At 43.9% G+C, this 21,839-nt stretch overlaps 1 protein-coding gene across 3 annotated transcripts in view; it reads left to right on the forward strand.

Annotated features, from left to right (window-relative positions):
* The window catches only part of ST7 (suppression of tumorigenicity 7), a 96,962-nt gene that overhangs the window by 10,148 nt on the left and 64,975 nt on the right, over positions 1-21,839 (forward strand). The window contains exon 1 of one of the 3 annotated variants that reach the window (XM_069956057.1): positions 15,979-16,119. The exons of the other annotated variants lie outside the window; for them this stretch is intronic. Within the exon in view, the coding sequence (XP_069812158.1) occupies positions 16,098-16,119 (22 nt within the window). The 5' untranslated portion in view covers positions 15,979-16,097. Of the gene's footprint in view, positions 1-15,978; positions 16,120-21,839 lie in introns of those variants that run through there. 3 annotated transcript variants of the gene reach the window in all.

Below are 21,839 nucleotides of genomic sequence, written 5' to 3' on the forward strand. Positions count from 1 at the left end.
CCATAGAGAGATAGTAAACGTTACCCTTACATGTCCTTAGTATAAGTATAAAAGTCCACCTCACATTCACCCGACGCGCGTTTTGCGTGTTGCTTTATCGAGGGTAATTGACATCTAAGCAGTATATACAAATGGTACCTTGGTTTAACCGCTAAATGACCTAGGACGTACTGGTACGCCCTGGAAGTCTGTGCCCAGACGACCCTGGGCATACCGATACGTCCTGATCTATGAAGTGCGCTCCGGAGCGGAGCACGCTTCATAGGAGGTGGTGGCCAGCTGCAGTGAGCAGCCGGCACCTCACCGTTAATGACAGGCTGCAGCGTGTCATTAACCCCTTAAACGCTGCAGCGTTTAAGTGTAAGTGACGGGGAGTTCCCTGTCACTTACTGATTGGGACCCGCTGTATCGGACTGTCTGAGGTCTCTTACTTGCCTCCGTGTGGTCCGATCGGCTTTCTGGACATTGAGTCTGCCACAGGCAGGCTCAATGAGCAGAACGCTTATGACACTGATCAATGCTATGCCTAAGGCATAGCATTGTACAGTGTCTGCAATTGAGTATTGTATGTACAAGTCCCCCAGGGGGACTTAAAATGTGTTAAAATGAAAAAGTTTTAATTACCCCCCTTTCCCATTATACAAATAAAACATATAACAATAAATAAATAAATAAACATATAGCGTAGTGTGCGTAATTGTCCGATCTATTAAAATATAACAAGCGTCATCACTAATGGCGTAAACGAAAAGAGTTAAAAAAAGTGCCAGGATTACAGAATTTTTTGTTACATTATTTATTTAAAAAAATAATAAAAAGTGATCAAAAGTCTGATCTTCACAAATGTTATTAATAAAAACTAGAGATCATGGCGGAAAAAATGAAACCCCATACAGCGCCGTAGGTGAAAAAATAAAACAGTCATAAGCATCACAATAGGCCAATTTTAATAATAATTGCAAAAAAAAGGATTTCATTAAAAAAAATACATAACATTAGAGAATCTGTGTAAGGGTAAAAATTAAAACTCACATGTCTAAACATGCAGCGATAAGAACGCAGAGTTAAAAGCGTAGCGATACGGTACGTGTGAAGCTACCCTAAACCTGCATATGGTTGTGTTCGGGCTGACCTATAGAATAATTGTATCATATCGCTTGTACCATATAGTGCATTATATAGACACAGGAACCCCTCATGCTTTTTTTCGATTTCACCAATTTATAACTTCGTAAATAATCATTTTTACTCCTGTAAAAAACAAGCCCCCACATGGCCCTGTAGATAGAAAAGTGAAAGTGCTAGAGCTCTTAGAAGGGGAGGAGGAAAAAACGAGAACACGAAAATTAAAATTTGCGTGGTCCACTGGGTCATTTTGGGCTTGGTCCTCAAAGGGTTAAGAGTAACTTGGACTAAGAGCGTTTTGGTTTAAGAGCTCACAGTTTTTTCAAAATTGTGACTTGGTTTAAGAGCATTGCTTTGGTTTAAGAACTCCCTGTACTGGGTGGGAGGGTGAGTGGGGGAGGGGCATGGTCTGCACAGCAGGGTCTACAGCACTGTACTCTGACCCAGGAAGTCTCCCTCACCTTCCAAATCATGGCAGATCCACTTCAGGCTGGGGCTTACATCAGGGGACAGGACTGTGGAGGTAATCTCTCCACTGCTGTAACCCCTCTCTCCCCGGACAGAGTGTGCTGCTCTACTGTGCTCACATATGTCCTGCTCAGTCCTTTTTGCTCCCTGCAGTCTCTGTCAGCCCTTATGTTTCCCATCCTCGCCATTATGGGGATCTGCGGCTCCATCCTGTATCTACAAACTGCTGCAGTTTTTTTTCAGGTTTATGCCTTAGGCATAGCATTGATCATTGTCTAGGTGTTCTGCTCATTGAGCCTGCCTGTGGCAGACTCAATGACCAGAAAGCCGATCGGACCACATGGAGGCAGGTAAGAGACCTCCGACGGTCCGATACAGCAGTTCCCAATTAGTAAGTGACAGGGGACTCCCCCTTTCACTTACACTTAAACGCTGCAGCCTGTCATTAACGGTGAGGTGTCGGCTGCTTACTGCAGCAGGCCACCACCTCCTATGAAGTGCGCTCAGCTCCGGAGCGCACTTCATAGGTCAGGACGTATCGGTAAGCTCAGGGTCGTCTGGGCACAGACTTCCAGGGCGTACCAGTATGTCCTAGGTCATCTAGGGGTTAAGCCAAGGTACCACTTGTATATACTGCGTAGATCTCAATGAGACATCTATGTATTTATACTAGAAGTTCCCCTTATTAGGGGAGGGGGATTCATAAATAAAAAAAAAATGAAATAAAAAAAGGCCCCAAAATTCACCAGGTCTCTGTCATGTCTGCGGCTTGTGGTTGAGTCAGGTGACGCACTGCGGCCACATATTGGGGATTTCTAGAAACATTGGAATAAGGGAAATTAATAGTGAGTGGTATTTCTCAGTAAGTATTTGCCGTGTTAGAGGAAAAATGGATTAAAATAGAATATCTGCCAAAAAAAAGAAAATTTTAAAATTTCCCCTTCAACTTGCTTAAATTTCAGCAAAACACTTAAAGGGTTAATGAACTTATAAAATGTTACTTTAAATACATTGAGAGGTGCAGTTTTTACAGTGGAGGGATTTATGGGGATAACTAACATACAGGCCCCACAAATCCACTTAGGAACGGAACTGGTCCCTAATAAAATCAGAGCTGAAATTTTCATGAAAATTTGAAAAATCGCTGCAAAATTTTGAAGCCCTCTAATATTCTAACAGGTAAAATGTCGTTCACCAAATGACGTCACCATAAAGCAGACGTGTTGTAGATGTTGCATTAATAATTAGTTCATGTGGCATGACTATCTTGCTTAGGAAAAGAGAGTTTTTAATTTAAAGAAATGTAAATTAAAAAAAAAAATTGTGCAAGTGTATCAACCAAAATATACCACAAACATAAAGAGGAATATGTCATGAAAAAAACAGTCTAAGGCCCCCTTCACACGTCCGGAAAAACCACCCAGATTTCCTATCAGGAAATCTGGACGGATTTCCGGACGCATAGACTTTTATTAGTCACGGACACCCTTCCAGATTTTTGCGGAAGGGTGTCGGTTCCGGAAAATAGATCCGTAAAAAATAGGACATGTCCATAGAAGTCTAGAGGGGCGTCGGAATCACATGCAGTTTCCTGATGTGCATCAGGAAAGTGCCCGGGATTCCCGATTGGTTAAGAGGCCTCCGGCACCCCCCACACCTTTCTGCCGGGCACCTGCAACCTCAACACGCCTCTCTGCCGGGCCGCCCGCTCGCACCCGCAAACCGCCTGCTGACAGGTCATGATGGGAGTTGTACTTCTGCAGCCTGTGGCCATCCAGGTTGCTGAAGTATAACCCCCATCATGCCCTGCTGACAGGTCATGATAGGAGTTGTACTTCTGCAGCCTGTGGTCATCTTGGTTGCAGAAGTACAACTCCCATCATGCCCTGCAACCTGGATGGCCACAGGCTGCAGAAGTACAACTCCCATCATGACCTGTCGGCTGGGCATGATGGGAGTTGTACTTCTGCAAGCTGTGACCATCCAGTTTGCAGAAATACATCTCCCACAATGTCCTATTTTTTCTTCTGATCAGGAAATCCTGAAGGTTTTTCTGATGGTTTTTGATGGTAAAAACGGATTACTGTCAGGAAATCCTGATACTTTCCTGATGACATTTGAGGCCTCCTGTCAGGATTTCCTGACAGTAAAAACTGACACGGATGTGTGAATGGGGCCTAAGAATAACCACGATAGTTAAAAGCATCGCAGAGTTATCACTACGTAAAAAGAGAGACAGGTTAGATTTGAAAAATAGGCCCCCGGGCATTAAGGCCAAAACAGGCTGAAGAGGCAAGGGGTTAAGCTGTTTATAAATGTTTGTTTCATTTGTTCTACATGTTATTCAGAATTTTTAGAAAAATCATTATTTTTTGGGGGGTGGAACCAATTGTCTGCTTTTCAATAATTTCTTATGTGGAGTTTTTCTTTGATTTAAGATTGATTTTGATTACAAGCATGGTCCTGGAACGAATTATGCTTGTAATCCAAGGCACCACTGTATTTACTGCATAGATCAATGACATCTATGATCTATTGCTCTTGGCTGCTGTAGCCTAGAACAATAGATTACTGAGCCGGGATCAGCGCCATTACGGCGCAGACCCCCAGCCAGCTCAGATGCAGGGACTGCTCCTCCACGTTCGTGCTGTGGGGGGCGCGATCCCACCACTAGACCACAAGGTATAGGGGAAAAGAGCCATTTACATGCAGGTTTTAACTTTGACAGCTGCATCTAAGTCTGCCTGTTTCTGTAGCTCTGTACCTGTTACAGAACTGACAGATTCCCTTTAACCCTATGTATAGTTACGTCATGGTTCTAGTAAGGGGGTATAGAAGGTGCTCACAACTCTATATCTGGGGTATTCTCTATATCCTGTGGCTCCCAGCTTCTATCAGTAGCTGGGGGCCCTTGCTAATAGCCAACAGAGAGTAATCTTCGTTACTGACTATTTTAACTGTTTAGATGCCACTGACAGTTCTGACAGGAGCATTTAAACGTAAAAAGGCCTGTCATCAGTGGTCCAGTGGCTGGATTGGCTCCTCGTGATGCGACAGCGGGAAGACGATTGGTTGTATAGGCAGTCTGAGGCTTCTGTTGGGCCTCGGTTTCTGCCATGGTTCGGCAGTTGCATTAGCCTGCCCCCAGCAGGCTGAAGCAATAGGGAGCCAATGTAATGGATTAATGCAGTGCACAGGTACTGCATTGATCTCTATGAACAATCAAGGTATTGCTCATAGAAGTCCCCTAGGGGGACTACAAAGGTGTGTTTTAAAAAAGCAATTTTTTTCTTTTCTTAAACACATCTATCCCATTATAGTTTTAAATCATCCCCTTTTACTTCTTTTCAAATAAAAAGTAAAAAATAAATAAATAAACAAACATTTGGTATTGCCAGTAGGGCTGTGGAGTTGGTAAGCCGCAGCTCCGACTCCTGAATTTTATCAGGACCGACTCAGACTCTTGAATTTTATTAGGACTGACTCCAACTCCTGCTCCTTCTTAAATGGCCGGTCATATACCAGGGGAGTTATTTAACACACTGGCTCAGCAGCCTCTCCCTAATGTCCTACATGATCCTGGGGCGTCATTTATCATTATTCTGAGTGAATAAAGGAATACTGTATATAAAGCAGATTGTCCTGTGTGTGCAGTGGATGCAGCCAGTCTCCAGCCTCCATGTCCTCAACTACTCACAACTAGACTAGATGGAGCAGGTGGTCTTTTCCTGCTGACAGTCTTCTATGTTTCTAACTAAATATTCACCATACTTAAAGAAACACTGCTAACAATGCCAGATCCATGTAATATAGAGGTCAGCCATAGTGATACACAGGGGGTCACACATAGTGATATATGGAGGGGTCACACATAGTGATATAGAGGTCACACCGTGATATATAAGGTCACTGTGGGGGCACGCAATAGCACACACACACACATATACAGCCTGCTGCAGCCATAGCATACACACACACACCCACACAGCCTGCAGCCATAGCACACACACAGCTTGCTGCAGCCATAGCGTACACCACACACACACACTCGGCTTGCTGCGGCCATAGCACACAGACACACAGCCTGCTGCAGCCATAGTGCACACACACACACAGCTTGCTGCAGCCATAGCATACATACACACAGCCTGCTGCAGTAATAGCACACACACAACCTACTGCAGCCATAGCGCACACACACACACACACACACACACACACACACAGAGCTGCAGCCAAAGAACACTTAAGAAAAACACACAATCTTCTCCCAGAGAGAAAACACCACACTGAGGACAGAGGTTACGGCTACACTATTTATGTCTTCTCCTCCTCCTCTATATTACACAGGATATCTTCATATTACACTGCTGCTCATATACAATCATCCAGCATCCAGGAAGAGAACAGCACAGATCTCCCCTCACACAATGGACTCTTCCAGCTCAGAAACAAACTGCCAAATAGTGACCGACAACTTTTCCATGACCACCTTTATGTAATAGGGCCAGTGTCCTATTACAATGTTGCTCATAATTAGGGCTGGGCGATATTGGCCTAAATCAATATCGCGGTTTATCGCACATGTAGCCGCGGTAACGATAATTCACCGATAATTATGACACGCCCCTTTTAGCAAACCACACCCACTTGCCATGCCAAATTGGCGATATTTTGATTAGAAAAAGTAAAAAAGAACTGAACAGCAACCCATGGTTAGTCTATTATCATTATTAATATTTGTCATTATTAGGGGTCTCAGCAGAGACCTGGATGTGTATATACAGGTATACAGCCTCTACAGGATGTGTATACACAGGGGGTCATATAGGAATACATGTGTATAACTATATGGGGGGGGGGGTGGCTAGGTGTATATGACTATATGGGGGGGATGGATTGGGGTGCATTACTATACAGGAGGTACATAGGGATAGAAGTGTATGACTATATGGGGGTGGGGGGGTATGTATACAGGAGGTACATAGGGATGGAGGTACAGAACTATACATGGGAGTACATAGGGATAGGGGTGTATGACTATACAGGGGGCACATAGGGATAGGGGTGTATGACTATACAGGGAGCACATAGGTGGAGGGACAGATAGGGGTGTATGACTATACAGGGGGCAGACAGGGGTGTATGACTATACAGGGGAGGGTGGACAGGGGTGTATGACTATACGGGGGGATAGGGGTGTATGACTTTACAGGGGGGGGATAGGGGTGTATGACTATACAGGAACGGCGGACAGGGGTGTATGACTATACCAGGGGGGGGCAAGATAGGGGTGTGTTACTATACAGGGGTGTATGACTATACAGGGGGGAAAGGGGTGTATGACTATACGGGGGGGACAGGGGTGTATGACTATACAGGGGGGATAGGGGTGTATGACTATACGGGGGCACATAGGGGTAGGGGCGGATAGGGGTGTATGACTATACGGGGCGGATAGGGGTGTATGACTATACAGGGGGCACATAGGGGTAGGGGCGGATAGGGGTGTATGACTATACGGGGCGAATAGGGATGTATGACTGTACAGGGGGGGGGGGCGGACAGGGGTGTATGACTATACAGGGGGGGAGACAGGGGTGTATGACTATACAGGGGGGGGGGAGACAGGGGTGCATGACTGTATGGGGAGGAGGACAGGGGTGTATGACTGTATGGGGAGGAGGACAGGGTTGTAGGACTGTATGGGGAGGAGGACAGGGCTGTAGAACTGTATGGGGAGGAGGACAGGGCTGTAGGACTGTATGGGGAGGAGGACAGGGCTGTAGAAATGTATGGGGAGGAGGACAGGGCTGTAGGACTGTATGGGGAGGAGGACAGGGCTGTAGGACTGTATGGGGAGGAGGACAGGGCTGTAGGACTGTATGGGGAGGAGGACAGGGCTGTAGGACTGTATGGGGAGGAGGACAGGGCTGTAGGACTGTATGGGGAGGAGGACAGGGCTGTAGGACTGTATGGGGAGGAGGACAGGGCTGTAGAAATGTACGGGGAGGAGGACAGGGCTGTAGGACTGTAGTCCCCTCAGTAACAGTACAGGACTGTAACATAGGAGGAATTGATGGGCTGCAGCAGGCAGGATGCCAAGTTATCCTGCCCGCTGCAGCCCATTATTCCTCCTATGTTACACTCCTGTACTGTTACTGAGGGGATGAGATGACAGGTCAGCTGCTTCCAAGTGCTGCTCCTCCACCTTCAGCTCTGACATGGCCCCATCCCTGCACACACAGGACAACGTGTGCAGCGCTCGCCGGCCGGGTGTGGGGGGGCGCTCGGACAGGACTGGACCGGGAGGGGGGACCAGCACAGTCCCGTCCGAGCCGGACGGGTGGTGGGCGCATGGACGGTGCCTCGGCGAGGGCGGACAGGTGCGCACATAGGGGGGTGGGGAGAGGGTCGCTTGGACCAGACGGCGGCGGGGCAGGACGGGCGCGGGGACATAAAAATACAAAAATACCGCAATTACCGTCCTGGCTAAGTTGAAGTCGGTTAACCGACGGCGGCTCTGACAGGACGGGCGCGGGGACATAAAAATACAAAAATACCGCAATTACCGTCCTGGCTAAGTTGAAGTCGGTTAACCGACGCCAGTGACTGTATCGGTATTTTTTCGGTATACCGCCCAGCCCTACTCATAATATATATTCATGAGCAAAACTTGTAAAATTCATATCAAAATTCAATTCTACATTTTTTTTAACCCCTAGGCGACCCTGGACACAATTGTACGTCCAGGGCCGCTTCCGGGTGTTCAGAGCGGGGCCGTGCGGCAGACACGCTCTGAACTGCCACGGTCCCAGGTGCTGCATGTAGCTCGGGACCACGGCTATTAGCGGGCACGGTCCGATCGCCGTGCCCGCTAATAAGGTAATCGGATGCAGCTGTCAAAGATGACAGCTGCATCCGATTACCTGATGCAGCCGTTCCCTGGTGTCTAGTGGGGGAGATCGCTTCTCTGGGACGTTTTCCCGGAGGAGTGATCCACGCGTCCGGCTCGGGCCGGGGTCTGTGCCGTAATGGCACTGATCCGGGCTCGGCACTCTGTTGCTTCCGGCTGCAGCAGCCGGAAGCAATCGAGTGCCTGTCTCATTGATCTATGCTGTAAAACTCTACAGCATAGATCTCGATCAGAGTGCATATACTAGAAGTCCCCCAGGGGGGCTTCTAGTATATGTGTAAAAGTAAAAAAAAAAAAAAACCTCCCCTAATAAAAGTTTGAATCACCCCCCTTTTCCCATGTTATGAATAAAAATAAATAAATAAACAGACATGTTTTGTATTGCCACGTGCATAATCGCTTGAATTATTAAATAATCACATTCCTGATCTTGCACGGTAAACGGTGTAAGCGCAAAAAAATCCCAAAGTGCAAAATTGCTCATTTTTGGTCTCATCAAATCCAGAAAAATTGTAATAAAAAGCGATCAAAAAGTCGCATATGCGCAATCAAGGTACCGATAGAAAGAACACCTCATGGCGCAAAAAATTACTCCTCATACAGCCCCATAGACCAAAGGACAAAAGCTCTATAAGGGAATGGAGCAATTTTAGGGAACATATATTTGCCATCAGATAATATAAAAGTTATACATGATACATATCGTTGTAATCGTAACGACTTGAGTACATATATAACAAATCAGTTTTACCCCAGGGCGAACAGCGTAAAAAATAATACCCTCCAAATTAAAGAAATGTGTGGGGGTTTTTTACAATTTCACCACACATTGAATTTTTTCCTGGTTTCGCAGTGTACTTAATGAAAAAATTCAGCCTGTCATTGCAAAGTACAATTAGTGGTGCAAAAAAATAAGGGCTCATGTGGGTTTCTAGGTGAAAAAATGCAAGTGCTATGGCCTTTTAAGCACAAGGAGGAAAAAACGAAAACACAAAAATTGAAATTGGCCCAGTCCTCAAAGGGTTAAAGCTGGAGTCGGTACATTTTTTTCCGACTCCAGCCAAAACTATCTCCGACTCCGACTCCAGCCAAAACTAGCTTAGACTCCGCACAGTTATGCTCAGCCAATCGCGGCTGAGCAGCTGATGACGCGGCAGAGGGGGGCCAGCATGAGGGACAGCTGGAGCGGTCCGGCCGGCCTCCCGAAGACAACGTCATTGTCACAAGATGGCGGCCGGGGGTCGACACGAATGCTGTAAGTATAATGCACCACACTTGCTTTATATCACAAAATTTGGAAATTTGACAATGACATATATACAGTATATATATATATATATATTTATTTATTTTTTTAATATCATAAAAAAGGTGGGACTTTCATGATGGGACAGAGCGGTAGTTTTTCTCAAGTATTTTTTTAGTGTTGTTATGTTCTCATTGACAGTTTGTGGCTAGATCTGGACTTCCTCTTGTGGTTAATGTCTTTTCTGTCGTTAGCAGAGAAACCTATCTGATAAGAGTTGTACATCATTGTATAGATGCTAATCTGCTACACTGAAACTAATGTAGGGGTTTTCTGGGATGTGAGCCATAACATTTGAATTTTTCTGTCAAAGTAGCTGTTTGAGCTCTTCTTTTTAAAGGGAAGCTAACAGCAGGTTAGAAGACTAACTGGCTAGAGATGAGCAAATCTTGAGCAAACTCTGGTCCATCCGAACCCGAACGTGTGGCATTTGGTTACTAGTAGCTGAATAGATTGGATGAAGCCCTAAGACTGGGCTTCATCCAACTTCTGTAGCCACCAGTAATCAAATGCTGCACACTTCGGTTCAGACAGACCTGAGCATGCTCCAGATTCAAGCACGAAGGTCAAATGCAGCCAGCCTACAAGCTGAGGGATGAGTGTAGTGAAGTACTTCCCTAATACTGTACATTTGCTTATCTCTGTAGCCAAAGGGAATATGTAATGAGCCAGTTTAGTGCACTAGGGGCGTTCCTCAACCCCTCTGTGCAACGTCCCACCCTTAGGCTTGTTTATAGCCTCTCACCTATGCGTACTCGTATATAGATAAGTAGTGATTAGAGATGAGCGAACCTGGAGCGTGCTCGAGTCGATCCGAACCCCAACTTTCGGCATTTGATTAGCGGTGGCTGCTGAACTTAGATAAACCCCTAAGGCTAGGTGGAAATCATGGATATAGTCATTGGCTGTATCCATGTTTTACAGACAACCTTAGAGCTTTATCCAAGTTTAGCAGCCCCAGCTAATCAAATACCGAACGTTCAGGTATTTTGGGAAAAATTCACTTTTCCCCTATCCACAGGATAGGGCAAAAGTAGAAGATCGCGGGCGGTCCGACCCCTGAACCACCCGGCGATCTCCGTATCGGATCTCACCTGTTCTGTTATAAATAAAGTCCCAGGTCGCTGCGGCTCTATTCATGGATGGACGGAAAGAGCAGAGTACGGTGGAAGAGCGCTTTACTCAGCTCTATAGGAATGAATGAGTCGTGGGTCACATGCCAACCAAGGGCTCTAGTCATAAGAGAACCGGCGGGGTCCGATATGGAAATTGCTGGGGGGTTCAGGGGTCAGACCCTCCTACTTTTCCCCTATCCCTTTAATCTAGGGATGTCAAACTCAGGCCCTCCATCTGTTGCAAAACTACAAGTCCCATCATGTCTGGACAGTCAAAGCTTTAGCTTTGGCTGTCCAGGCATGATGGGAATTGTAGTTTTAAAACAACTGGAGGGCCTGAGTTTAATCCCTTTAATATCGCTTTAAGTAGGAGGCAAATAACAAGCTGATGAGCGGGACGGTGCACTAAGGGGCCAGAAGAAGTTTATATAATTCATTTATTTGAGGCATGTTTCACAAAGTCAGGATGTTCAGCCACTAAATGTTGTTTGGTCTTCTATCTGTAATTTGTGTGTTTGATATAAAGTAAAATAGCTTGGTATTGGGGGTCCCTTAGGGCTATTAAGCATTTAAAACTTCAACTAGAGCCTCAGTGAATTTCTTCCCTATTTGTATAGAATCGATACTGTTTTGTTGATGTAACAGAAGAAAAAATACATAAGTTTTATATTGAGAATGGAAAATTTCTGCCATGTCCTTTCTTAGATTTCGATGAGTTTTAAATGTCAGATCCCTGGAGGACAGCAAGGTTATTTTTCATCTGCTGGGTGACAAACTGTGACCGTGTGTCAGAGTATGAGGCCTGCTGCAGCCATTAAGCCTGACTGCAGTAGTTAAGCTGCTCGCTGGAGATGACAAGGGATAATATTGGATGTGGTTTTCCTTATTTATTTTAGGAAGCTGCTGTTGCTGGAGATTACTAGAACTCAACAGTATTTAGCTCCAAGAGCATTTGTGTTGGTTAATGTTATCACATCCAGAGTATGTAGTGTCATTTTAATATTTTTATATGCTTGAAAAATATAAAGTGTACCTGTTAGCCTGTGAGATGGACGGCCTCTTTCCAGCATTGAATGTGCTAAAATATTACCTTTAATTTTTGTCACTTGTAGAAATGTTTTATACTGTTGTTGTTGCATTTTTTTCTTTATTTCATAGCCAAAGCTAGACCTTACTGGGATTTTTGAAGATTTAGGCCGTGTTTACAGTCATAAGGCCTTCTTCTTTTACCAAAAACTGATGCCACAAAAATGCATCAGTTGTCATCAGGTGTCTTATCCTTTTTCTTCATTCACTATCAGATCATATGTGTCTGTGTGTCCCTAGTGCATGCCGTGCAAAAGAGAGGCTGCCCCTTCTGTCAGAGCCGCCGCTGCTGGGGTTGATCTGACCTGAATCTGATTGATGGTTAGCTGCAACCGTGCCATGTAGTCCTGCTTGCTTTGCTGACCTGGCCCCTCCACCAGCACTATGCATGATTGGGTGGCTTGTGCTGCTTAGTCCTGATTGGTGGGCAGTGACTCAGTGTCGTGTTAGTTGTATCTAAGTGCAAGGTGTCGTCTACATTAATATTCCACACTTGCTGGAAGATCTCATTTTAAAAAGCTTTAAGAAGTTTCGGACCACACAAAATAGTAGCAGTGGTAACCTCTCTCTGGTGGGAGACACTATTGGGGGATTTCTTTTTATGTCACAACTGAGTTTGTCTGAGGCCCTCAAGAGGGGGCTTATGCTTATGGCTGCTTGGGGGTCTCTGATGAGGCCCAATTTTTTTATCTGACAGCCACCCCCCCAGATAAAAAAAATTGTGAACTGCTTCTTAAAGGGACACTGGAGAGTTGGTAACTGCATAGGGACAGTGATCTTCTCTTTCTACATAATTTATTATGATTGACAGCAAGCAGAGTTAAACCTTCTCTCCCCGTCGCTGCCAGCAAGTACTAGGGGTCTATAATATGCTGGGGGCCTGACACTGGGGTCTGTAATGCTTCCTTTTGGTAAGGTATAGCCATAATAGGCCACACCTCCACATTAGACCACTCCCCCACAAACCACACACCTTGATGTCAAAGCTGAAGCGTCCCTAGAAATTTTTTTTCCCAGAGTTGGCAACTATAACAGAATTGTCAGATATGGCATTAGACCACCAGGTTGGTCAGCGCATGATTTGCCAGACAACTATGCCAGAAACAAACTAGGCAAAGTAACTGTGACCATGCCCCATAAATTTCTCATTGAGTGTCTTTGTAGTAAGTATCTTCAATCCAATGTTTATAGCGCCCAAGACTCCACAGTACTGCCATAAGTAGTGCTGCACCCTTACATTACTAATGAACCCAATGATGATGTTGGTTCTAAGCAACTTTCTAATGTTTATGGGGGCCTACTAACTCAAGGATTTGGGCATGCTGGAGGTGCCTAGTCCTTTTGTTCTTTGGGAGCTAAGCAGCCTCCACCTAATTATTGGCATGCAAGTGTATGGGAGAGAGAGTCTCCACTAGACACATGGTCAGTACAATGGCTTTTTGGAGTAGTTGCCCACAAGTAATCTCTATCTTTGCTTAAACACCTGCTTGCTAACAGCAGGATCATTTTTATGTTTAAGATTTTTGACATTTTTACTTTCCTGTTCTGCTAGGTTTTACATTCAGAGAATTTCAAACCTCTAACATGTAAGAGACACCCTTCAACCCCAAGTGTGAAGAAAAGAGTTTTGAAACATTGTAACCTACTGAGGAATAATATGACTCATCGGTCTGTGCACCATTTATGACTTGTTTTTGTTAAAGGATATACTATGAGTAACGCGACACAGCTTTGAATTTTGGTTATTTCTACGGAGCATGAATGCCCCCCTAAAAGGAGACTCTGGTTCCTGTTCTGACGATTACAGGGGTTGAACCCCTGCCATGGTTTATTCCCTATTGTGTATAGGAAAGACTTTACAAGATGGGGAACCCACCTTTTAGTATTTAAATCTTTTATTGATATTTTAGTCAACCAACAATGAAACTGTAACGTGACGTTATAGGCATTTCTTTCAGGCAAGTGTCATACAAATCATCAACATCAACAAAAAGATATAGTTATAACAATCAGGCATCATACAACAAAAGATATAGTTATAACAATCAAGCAAGAAATTATAAGAAGATTGCGGTAAAACTATCCACATGAGAAATGATAATGAGTACCTCCCATATAACAACAGAGAGAGAGCAGATTTGTCATTTGCCGTCCTTTATAACGTACAGTCTCAGGTGCACAATCAACCAGGATGGGGAAGAGGACAGCAAGTACAGTAATTTTGCGGATTGTCTGCTGCCCAATACAATTAAATAGCAAGTAAAAAAAATTGATACCTGCTTTTGCAAATAACGGGTAAATAACAAATAAAGGAACAAATAAATATAACCTCAAACATTTGAAGCTCACACAAGGAGCCCAACTCATCAGGCTCTACAAACATTGTGCATGGGACACTCCAGCTCACCCCAGGTCAATAGGTGGATCATCTGCCAAGATTCTGAAACCCACTTTTTAAATGGCTTGAAAAATTCTTATTTAAAGAACAAGGAAAGGATTGGTGTCAGGGTTCTTATGCAACGATAAAGACCCTATTACACAGACCGATTATCTGACAGATCATTGAAGAGTGGAGAAATCTCAGTCTTTCCTTTATGACCTGTTCTCTGTTTATAGTCTGTTCCTGGCTTTGGCTTCAATAATCTGTCAGATAAATCTGTGTTTGAAATAGGGCCTTAAGCTTCTTAAATTGCGTGTAATAACTTGGCCACTGTGTGGCACTGTATTTTCAACAAATATTGCTCATGACTGCATTTAGGTAAATTGGAAGCAACCACAATAGATGGAAGTAATACCATTTGCAATCCAATGTAAAAAAATGGACATGTTATTTTACAGGCACAGTCAGCTCAGCATATTCACAGAATTTCATACTTTTACTACCTCCCCTCATGATCTACTTCTCACTAGTCCATAGAATAGAGGTTGTTCAGACCCAGCAGCCATAATGAATTCCAGGACCCAAGTTTTCCTAGCAGAACTTTGCACAGACCATCCTTTTGGCCAAGCGTAGGTTCTCTAGCCAAGCATGGGCACTCTGACTGGTCTGCGCAGTCCTGGTAGCTCCTCTATAACATTGGACTAGACAGACTAGCCTTGTTCCCCCTGTCACATTCATTGAGTCTTGTGCACCCATTACCCTGCCACTGGTTCACCAGTTATCCCTTCTTGGACCATTTTTGGTTAATACTAATCAATGGAAGCCCAGTACAGCCCACAAGGCATGCCTTTAGGAGATGCTCTGACCCAGTTTAAGCCATCTCTCTTTGCCTCTTGTCATAGTCACTCAGATCCTGTACATTTGCCCAGATTTTCTGCTTCTAACACCTACTTCCCACAACTGACTGTTCACTTGCTGCCTCTTTATATATCTTACCCCTTGACAAGTGCGACTGTTATGACATGAAATACTAAATGTTTTCCGCTGTAATGGATTTTATTATTATAGCTGGTCAGTGTATACCGAGTAGGACCAAGCTGCTCGCTCTCATTCTAAAGGAATAAATATGGCACCAAGCACTTTCCCACCATAGCACCTCATTGCTTATTTGAATGTACAAGTGCAAGGCTAGCCGCCGTTCACTGCTGTGCAAGATGTAAGAAAGGGGATGTCTCCTCTTCATTGTGGCTTTGGTGACAAAGGAATTCCTATTTGAATTACTCTGCTTTATGTAAGCCCCCTCCTAGGCTTTGGTTAACAGCAGTCGGTCATTGCAGTGTCCTGACGTCATTCAGTGTGTGCATAAGCTGTGCTATTGTCTTAGGAGAGAGAGTAGGGCTGTGGACTGCAGTATCTGGTTTCTGCTACCTATTTCTGCCTCACTGCATCATACCAGAGACACATTGGCCTTCGCTTGCCCATTGGACTGAAAATAGAAGCTCATGATTTTTTCTCTCCATCAAGAGGGCTCTTTCTGTCTGGGTGAGAGTGCGGTGCAGCCTCCAGCTTTAGAGGAAGGTATCTGGCAGCTGGATAGCTGGAGCTGCATTGTCTGGCTTCATGAACCCTGCTGTGTAATAGCCTCCTATATTAACTCCATCATTTCATCCTAATTTATTAAATCCGGAGCTAAGGCCAGCCATGTTTGGTACCGAATCCTCATGTAAGTAAATGAAGCCTGATTCTTTTTTTTTAATTATCTGTAGGATTACATTTAGATGGCTCTGTAAATGGTATGTAAGCTGTGATTGTTGCATTTTAGTAGGGTATGTATGGTCGCTTCAGCCTTTCATCTAACGGAGAGGTGATGGCTTTTCCAGAATATATTGACAAAGGCAAACATGTCAGTGATTCCTCTCCTCCAGTAATGGATACATCTTTGGCTGTGCCTTCCTACCACTGAGCTCTATGAGGCATTGCTTGTCTCTCGGGAGGGATGCAGGATGAAGATGCTCTCTGGTTTTAGCTGAAATAACAAGGCTGATCCTGACAGCTGCCCGGCAATGGGTGCAGGGTGGCCATGTCTTACATGAAGTCCATTAATAAGGCTCAGTGATGATTGTATTAAATATTAAAATGGTGGATTAGTCTGTTTGAAGAAGATGGATTTTATGTTCCTGTTTTAGCCTCCATCATGATGCCTGACCATTCACGTTATATAACAGTAGTATAACCTTGGCTGTAGAGCTTCCACTTGTCATCCTATATATCCGCACAAAGAATATGCATCAAACACGTGCATCCCCTTCGTATAGAGGCGCACTTATATTACAGCTGTTATGTATGCAGAGGTCATATACGCTATACGTTACGGTACGCATTTATTATGCATCTACACTCCCTCTTTTAATAAACCTCTGGAAGGGAATTGAGAGAGGGGGGTTTGTCTGACATTGTTCTGCAAGTAAACCTGCAGGTGCATAGAGCCCATTGTGTGTGGGCAGACAGCCTGCCCTGACCTTGCCACATGCCAGCAAACCTTATTAAGGGGACTGCCATGCAAAGTTCCCCTTTACACCACATCTGACCAGCCCTAGGGATTACATAGCATACAAACTGTACCATTTTACATAAGTTAAAACTTGTATATAGGACATAATAGGGAAAGTTCCCGTTTACAGGTTTGGATCTATTTTGTGGATGTAGATGCCATTTGAGATGGCATGGCTGTGCCTAGCCTACACCAGCCATAACCCTGAATATACTTGGTTTAGTGGTTTGGAAATCACTGCTTACTTACTGAGGATGCAGATTGTACATTAGTGCAGATAAGGGTAATGTTCGAATTGTAAATGTGTAAATCCCTATAGATGCTGAGAAGTAATATTTGTGATCTACATTAATAGTACTGCATCTTCTACTTGAGAGAAGTAGCAGCAGGAAGGAGGAGGAGATGCTGGACTGTCAGCAATGGCTGATCCAGATATGAAATCCTTCTCTTTACAGAGGGCAACCTGTGCAGCATTTGTTCTGGATAATTCCGTCTTTATTGCATGCAGTGCCTTTGTCTATTACAGTATCTTTAGAGCACAAATGCTGTTCCCTTTATCTTTTGCACATGGTTTTCTATTAAAGCCACAGACGTACTATCTGTTTGCTCTGTGCTGCTAGCTGTTTCTGTTTCTATGTCAACCAGATTGCTAATAGAGGAGGGGGTTACCATTGTGCTCATTCTAGCATGGCAGCAGCAGAACACATGAGACTGGGGGGGGTGCACAAATACGTTACCTGAAATTCTGATTATTTAACAAAGGCATGGGGAAGAATCGTAGGGTTAAGCAACTTCTCATTTTTATTACTAAAGAATACTCGTGTATTTCCATCATGTATTTCCATCTATTCATCTGCTCACGGGAATGCTTGCACAAAAGATTATGTTGGAAAAATCCATTGCAGATTTAAGGCGACTGTGGCGCAGAAATCCAAGGTTGTCCCCAGATTTCTGCATGGATCTGCAGTTTTGTATGCCATGGATTCATAGCATGTGTTTACTCGGGGCATGAGGAAGTGACATGACCTGTTTTTCTTTGTGCCCCAGATTTTATATCCATGTTGGAATCAATCTGTGCTGTATGAGCTACTGCATGAATTACCAATAAAATCAGTGGGGTGTGGAGTTCCTGTACATTTCAAAATCCACGTGAAAAGAGTATTTTACAGTGATTGTACCCAAATACAGCTGAATTGCCATTTTTCTGTTTACCTATTTTTTAGTTGCCGTGGAGACCATCCAATGGACGCCACTGATGCATTATATAACTATTCTTTTTCTGCTCTATGTAGTTCAGTTCAATAAAGGGTTTCTATTGGATTTCTTTAATGATTGCATCTCCTCAGGATATCAATATCTGCTTTTGAAAGTTAGACACCTAGCACCCCTGCTGTCCCATTGAGGCAATTGGGATGAACTGTGAATGAGCTCAGTAACTTTTTAATCAGCTGATTGGTGGGGGGAGTCTGGAGTCAGACCCCCACCCATTGGATTTTGATGACCTATGCTTTAATAGGCCCTAATTTAAAAGGAACCAATCGCCTGAAAAAAATTATACTGATATTAATCCACTCTTAATACATCCCATAACACACTTTGAAAACATATCCGTATAGCCTGGCTGCCTGCCAGGTACACCCATAGTAGCTGTAATCATGCCTCTATGGGTGTGATTAACAGCTCTTTGCCATGCGATCATCATTCTGAGGTGGGCCTAGCAGTCTGTAGCCGTGTCAGGTGGACATGCGCAGTACAGTGGGCATAGGATATAGCTGCACTGCGCATGTCCGCCTGACGCGGAAACACACTGCCAGGCCTGCCTTAGAATGACGATTGCATGACAGAGCTGTGAATCACGCCCATAAAGGTGAAACCCAGCCCTGGCACTGTGACTAGTTGGGCCAAAAGAAACTGGCAGATGACTAGATGGAAACAATTGGCATACAGCATGGGTATCAATATGAGTATGTTTTCTGGGTATACCTGGCATTCTGCCGTGCAGTACAGATACATTTGTAAAGTGTTATGGAATGTATTATTGTGGATTAATAGTGTTATAACTGTTTTTAAGGTGATTGGTTGGTGATGGACCCAGAAAACCCTTTTTAAATTGTGAGCATCAAATAATTTTGATAAATATCTGTATATTAAATACCTCTCACTGTAGTACAGTGTGATACTACATGTTCTGCACTGGTCTTTACCTGGGCCAGGATGAGTTGCTCCTTCGGGCACCAGGTGAGAGCGGCTTCACTTTATTTTTCTGGGACCCTGTGTGATCTGTACAGGACCCTGAAGACGTTCCAGCCCTTTACATAGAAAGTAATTTTACGGCCTCCAGTAGCTCTTTCTGAATGTTGTAAGAACTTGCTTTATCCATATTAGTTATCTGATTATTTTCCTTTATATCTTCATTTTTTCTCATTTTGGGATGGCATTTTGGGGGCTTTAGAACCAATTAACAGTTTTCCATTGAGTTTTGGTCTCAAGATACAATATTAATTGGTTCTAGAACAACCTTTGTAAGCTAAATATATTGTAACTGGAGTAACCACTGTATATTTTTGGGCCATAGGGAAAATGCCTATAATCACTGGCAACAGCGGTGTCCTTTCTTGGCTAGTTTTTGGCTGAGTGGGCAGGTCCTGCTCCAAGCTCTTGTCATGGAGGCAGGCAGAAGGCAGGAGCAGCAGAGAACCACAAGTAGACAAAAGAAAACCAGATGAGTAGTCATGGAATAGTGGTGATAAGTAACTATAGGTTTTCAGTTGTTTTTTTTTTTTTGCTGCAGCCAAACATTAATTTTTTAAACATTGTTTTACCCCTTTAGGGTATGTTCTTACACGGTATAAATCCAACCGTAATTTTGAGTGATGATAAAACGGCGGTATTTAACCTTTATTTAACAATGTGTGAACTTTGCCTTAAAAGGGTTATCCAGTGCTACAAAAAAACATGGCCACTTTTCCCCCTCTCTTGTCTCCAGATTGGGTGGGGTTTCAAAATCGGTTCAATTGAAGTAAATGGAGATTAATTGCAAACCACACCTGAACTGGACACACGAGAGGGGAAAAAGTGGCCATGTTTTTGTAGCGCTGGATAACCCCTTTAATCTCTGTTAATCCTCCTCATTCCTCCCTCTTCACCTTCCATTTCTTGCCTTGTGCCTTTCCATCATCATCTTCCAAAATTGGACAGCCTGATTTGCTCTGCATACCTATGACTTTTTGAAAGTAAAGAAACCCACATTTGTTTTGAAAATATAACATTTTGTTTAAAAAAACAAATCTATAGCCATTCACTTGACTGGTTGAAGAGAAAGTTCCAAGCTTCTTCCTCCATTTCTATGGACAGTGATTTAATTTTCAGGTTGGCGTTTGCTTCCCCCTTGTTCTCTGCTCGCTGCACTGTGCTACCACGCGCACAGACAGCGAGCCGCAGCGGGAGGTGCCACCTGAATGACTCTTAGATCGTTCGGGAGGCCCAATGAAGTCAGCGGGATCTGCTGCCGCCGCTCCTATTACACAAGGTGACGCACTGCATACCATCGCTGATCTTTCAACATGTTAAAAAAAAATTGTCGGCTGATCGTTGACTTTTAACATGTGCTATTACAATTAACAATTATCGGCCTGAACGGTTGGTAATTAGCCAAGTAGGGCCAATAATTGTTCAGTGTAATAGGGCCTTTAGTCTAAAAGCAGACCTTTTTGGCAGTTTAGTGTACTGTAGCGCATGGCTGTTTGTCTGCATTAGCCAAGACCTTAGAAAATCTGTTGATTTAACTGAAATTCACAGAGTGAAAAATATTGTATGCAGGGAGTCCCTTAAGGGTATAAACCCACACACCGTATATGCAGCAGATATGCAACAAATACGCAGCAGATTTGTTGGTACAGATTTGATGCTGTGTTCAGTTATTTAGATCTAATCTGCTGCGATTTTGCTGCGAGTTTGCTGCGAGTTTGCTGCGTATCGCAGCAGTAAATACGCTGCATATACGGTGTGTGGGTTTATACCCTAAAGAACATTGCCAGTCTTATCTATAAGTGAGCATGCCAGCAAATATAAAGAGACAGAGAATAATTCAAGTGTTTATGATGACCCCACAATACCGAAAGTCTACAGTACTTTAATAGAATGGATGTATATAGAGATTTAAAAGAATGGTGGACATACTATGGCAGTTCTACTTTAAAAAATTCATCTGAACAAGCCAAAGATGTTCTGTAACAGTACTCTTTGTGGAGGTGCTCAGTCATTATGCTCAGTACCGTGTCTTTGGTGATACTGTGACCCAGATGTACTAAAACTTTGTATGTGCAAATTTAGTCTTTTAGTGCACCAGATTTATCAATATTGAGCAGGCCTCAGGTCTGGAGAAAGTTCACACTACTCCATATGAGGTCCCCCAGTCTTCAGCAGCCGTTCCCTAATGACACAACCTCAATGGATTGTCATTTATGTAATTGAAATTGGACCTGTGTTGTTCATGCGGAGGCACAATGACTGGATTTATGATGTTATCCATTTAGTATGGGCTTGTCACTGTACTATTCAAAAAGTGTAGGACAGTTCTGTATTCACTAGACACACCTGCCCGCACTAACACCACCACCACCAGAGGCAACAGTGACTGATGCATAGCGCTCTCCTTCTATGCTGCATAAGGGATCAGTAAGCCTCAGTGTTGTTCACTGATGAAAGTCGATTCATGCAGAAATGATGGCCGTTACTGATGGAAATAAATATATAATGTGTATAGCAACCTTAAGGCTATGTTCACATGGCGCAAAGCACTGGCCGTTCTGTGACCTGGCCGTATGACAGAATGGCTGGTGTTTGTGAAGATCATCGATGATCTTCCTTTGTGCTGAATTGGGAAGCATGTG

This window comes from Dendropsophus ebraccatus, chromosome 1 (assembly GCF_027789765.1).
Source record: "Dendropsophus ebraccatus isolate aDenEbr1 chromosome 1, aDenEbr1.pat, whole genome shotgun sequence".
NCBI classification, from domain to species: domain Eukaryota; kingdom Metazoa; phylum Chordata; class Amphibia; order Anura; family Hylidae; genus Dendropsophus; species Dendropsophus ebraccatus.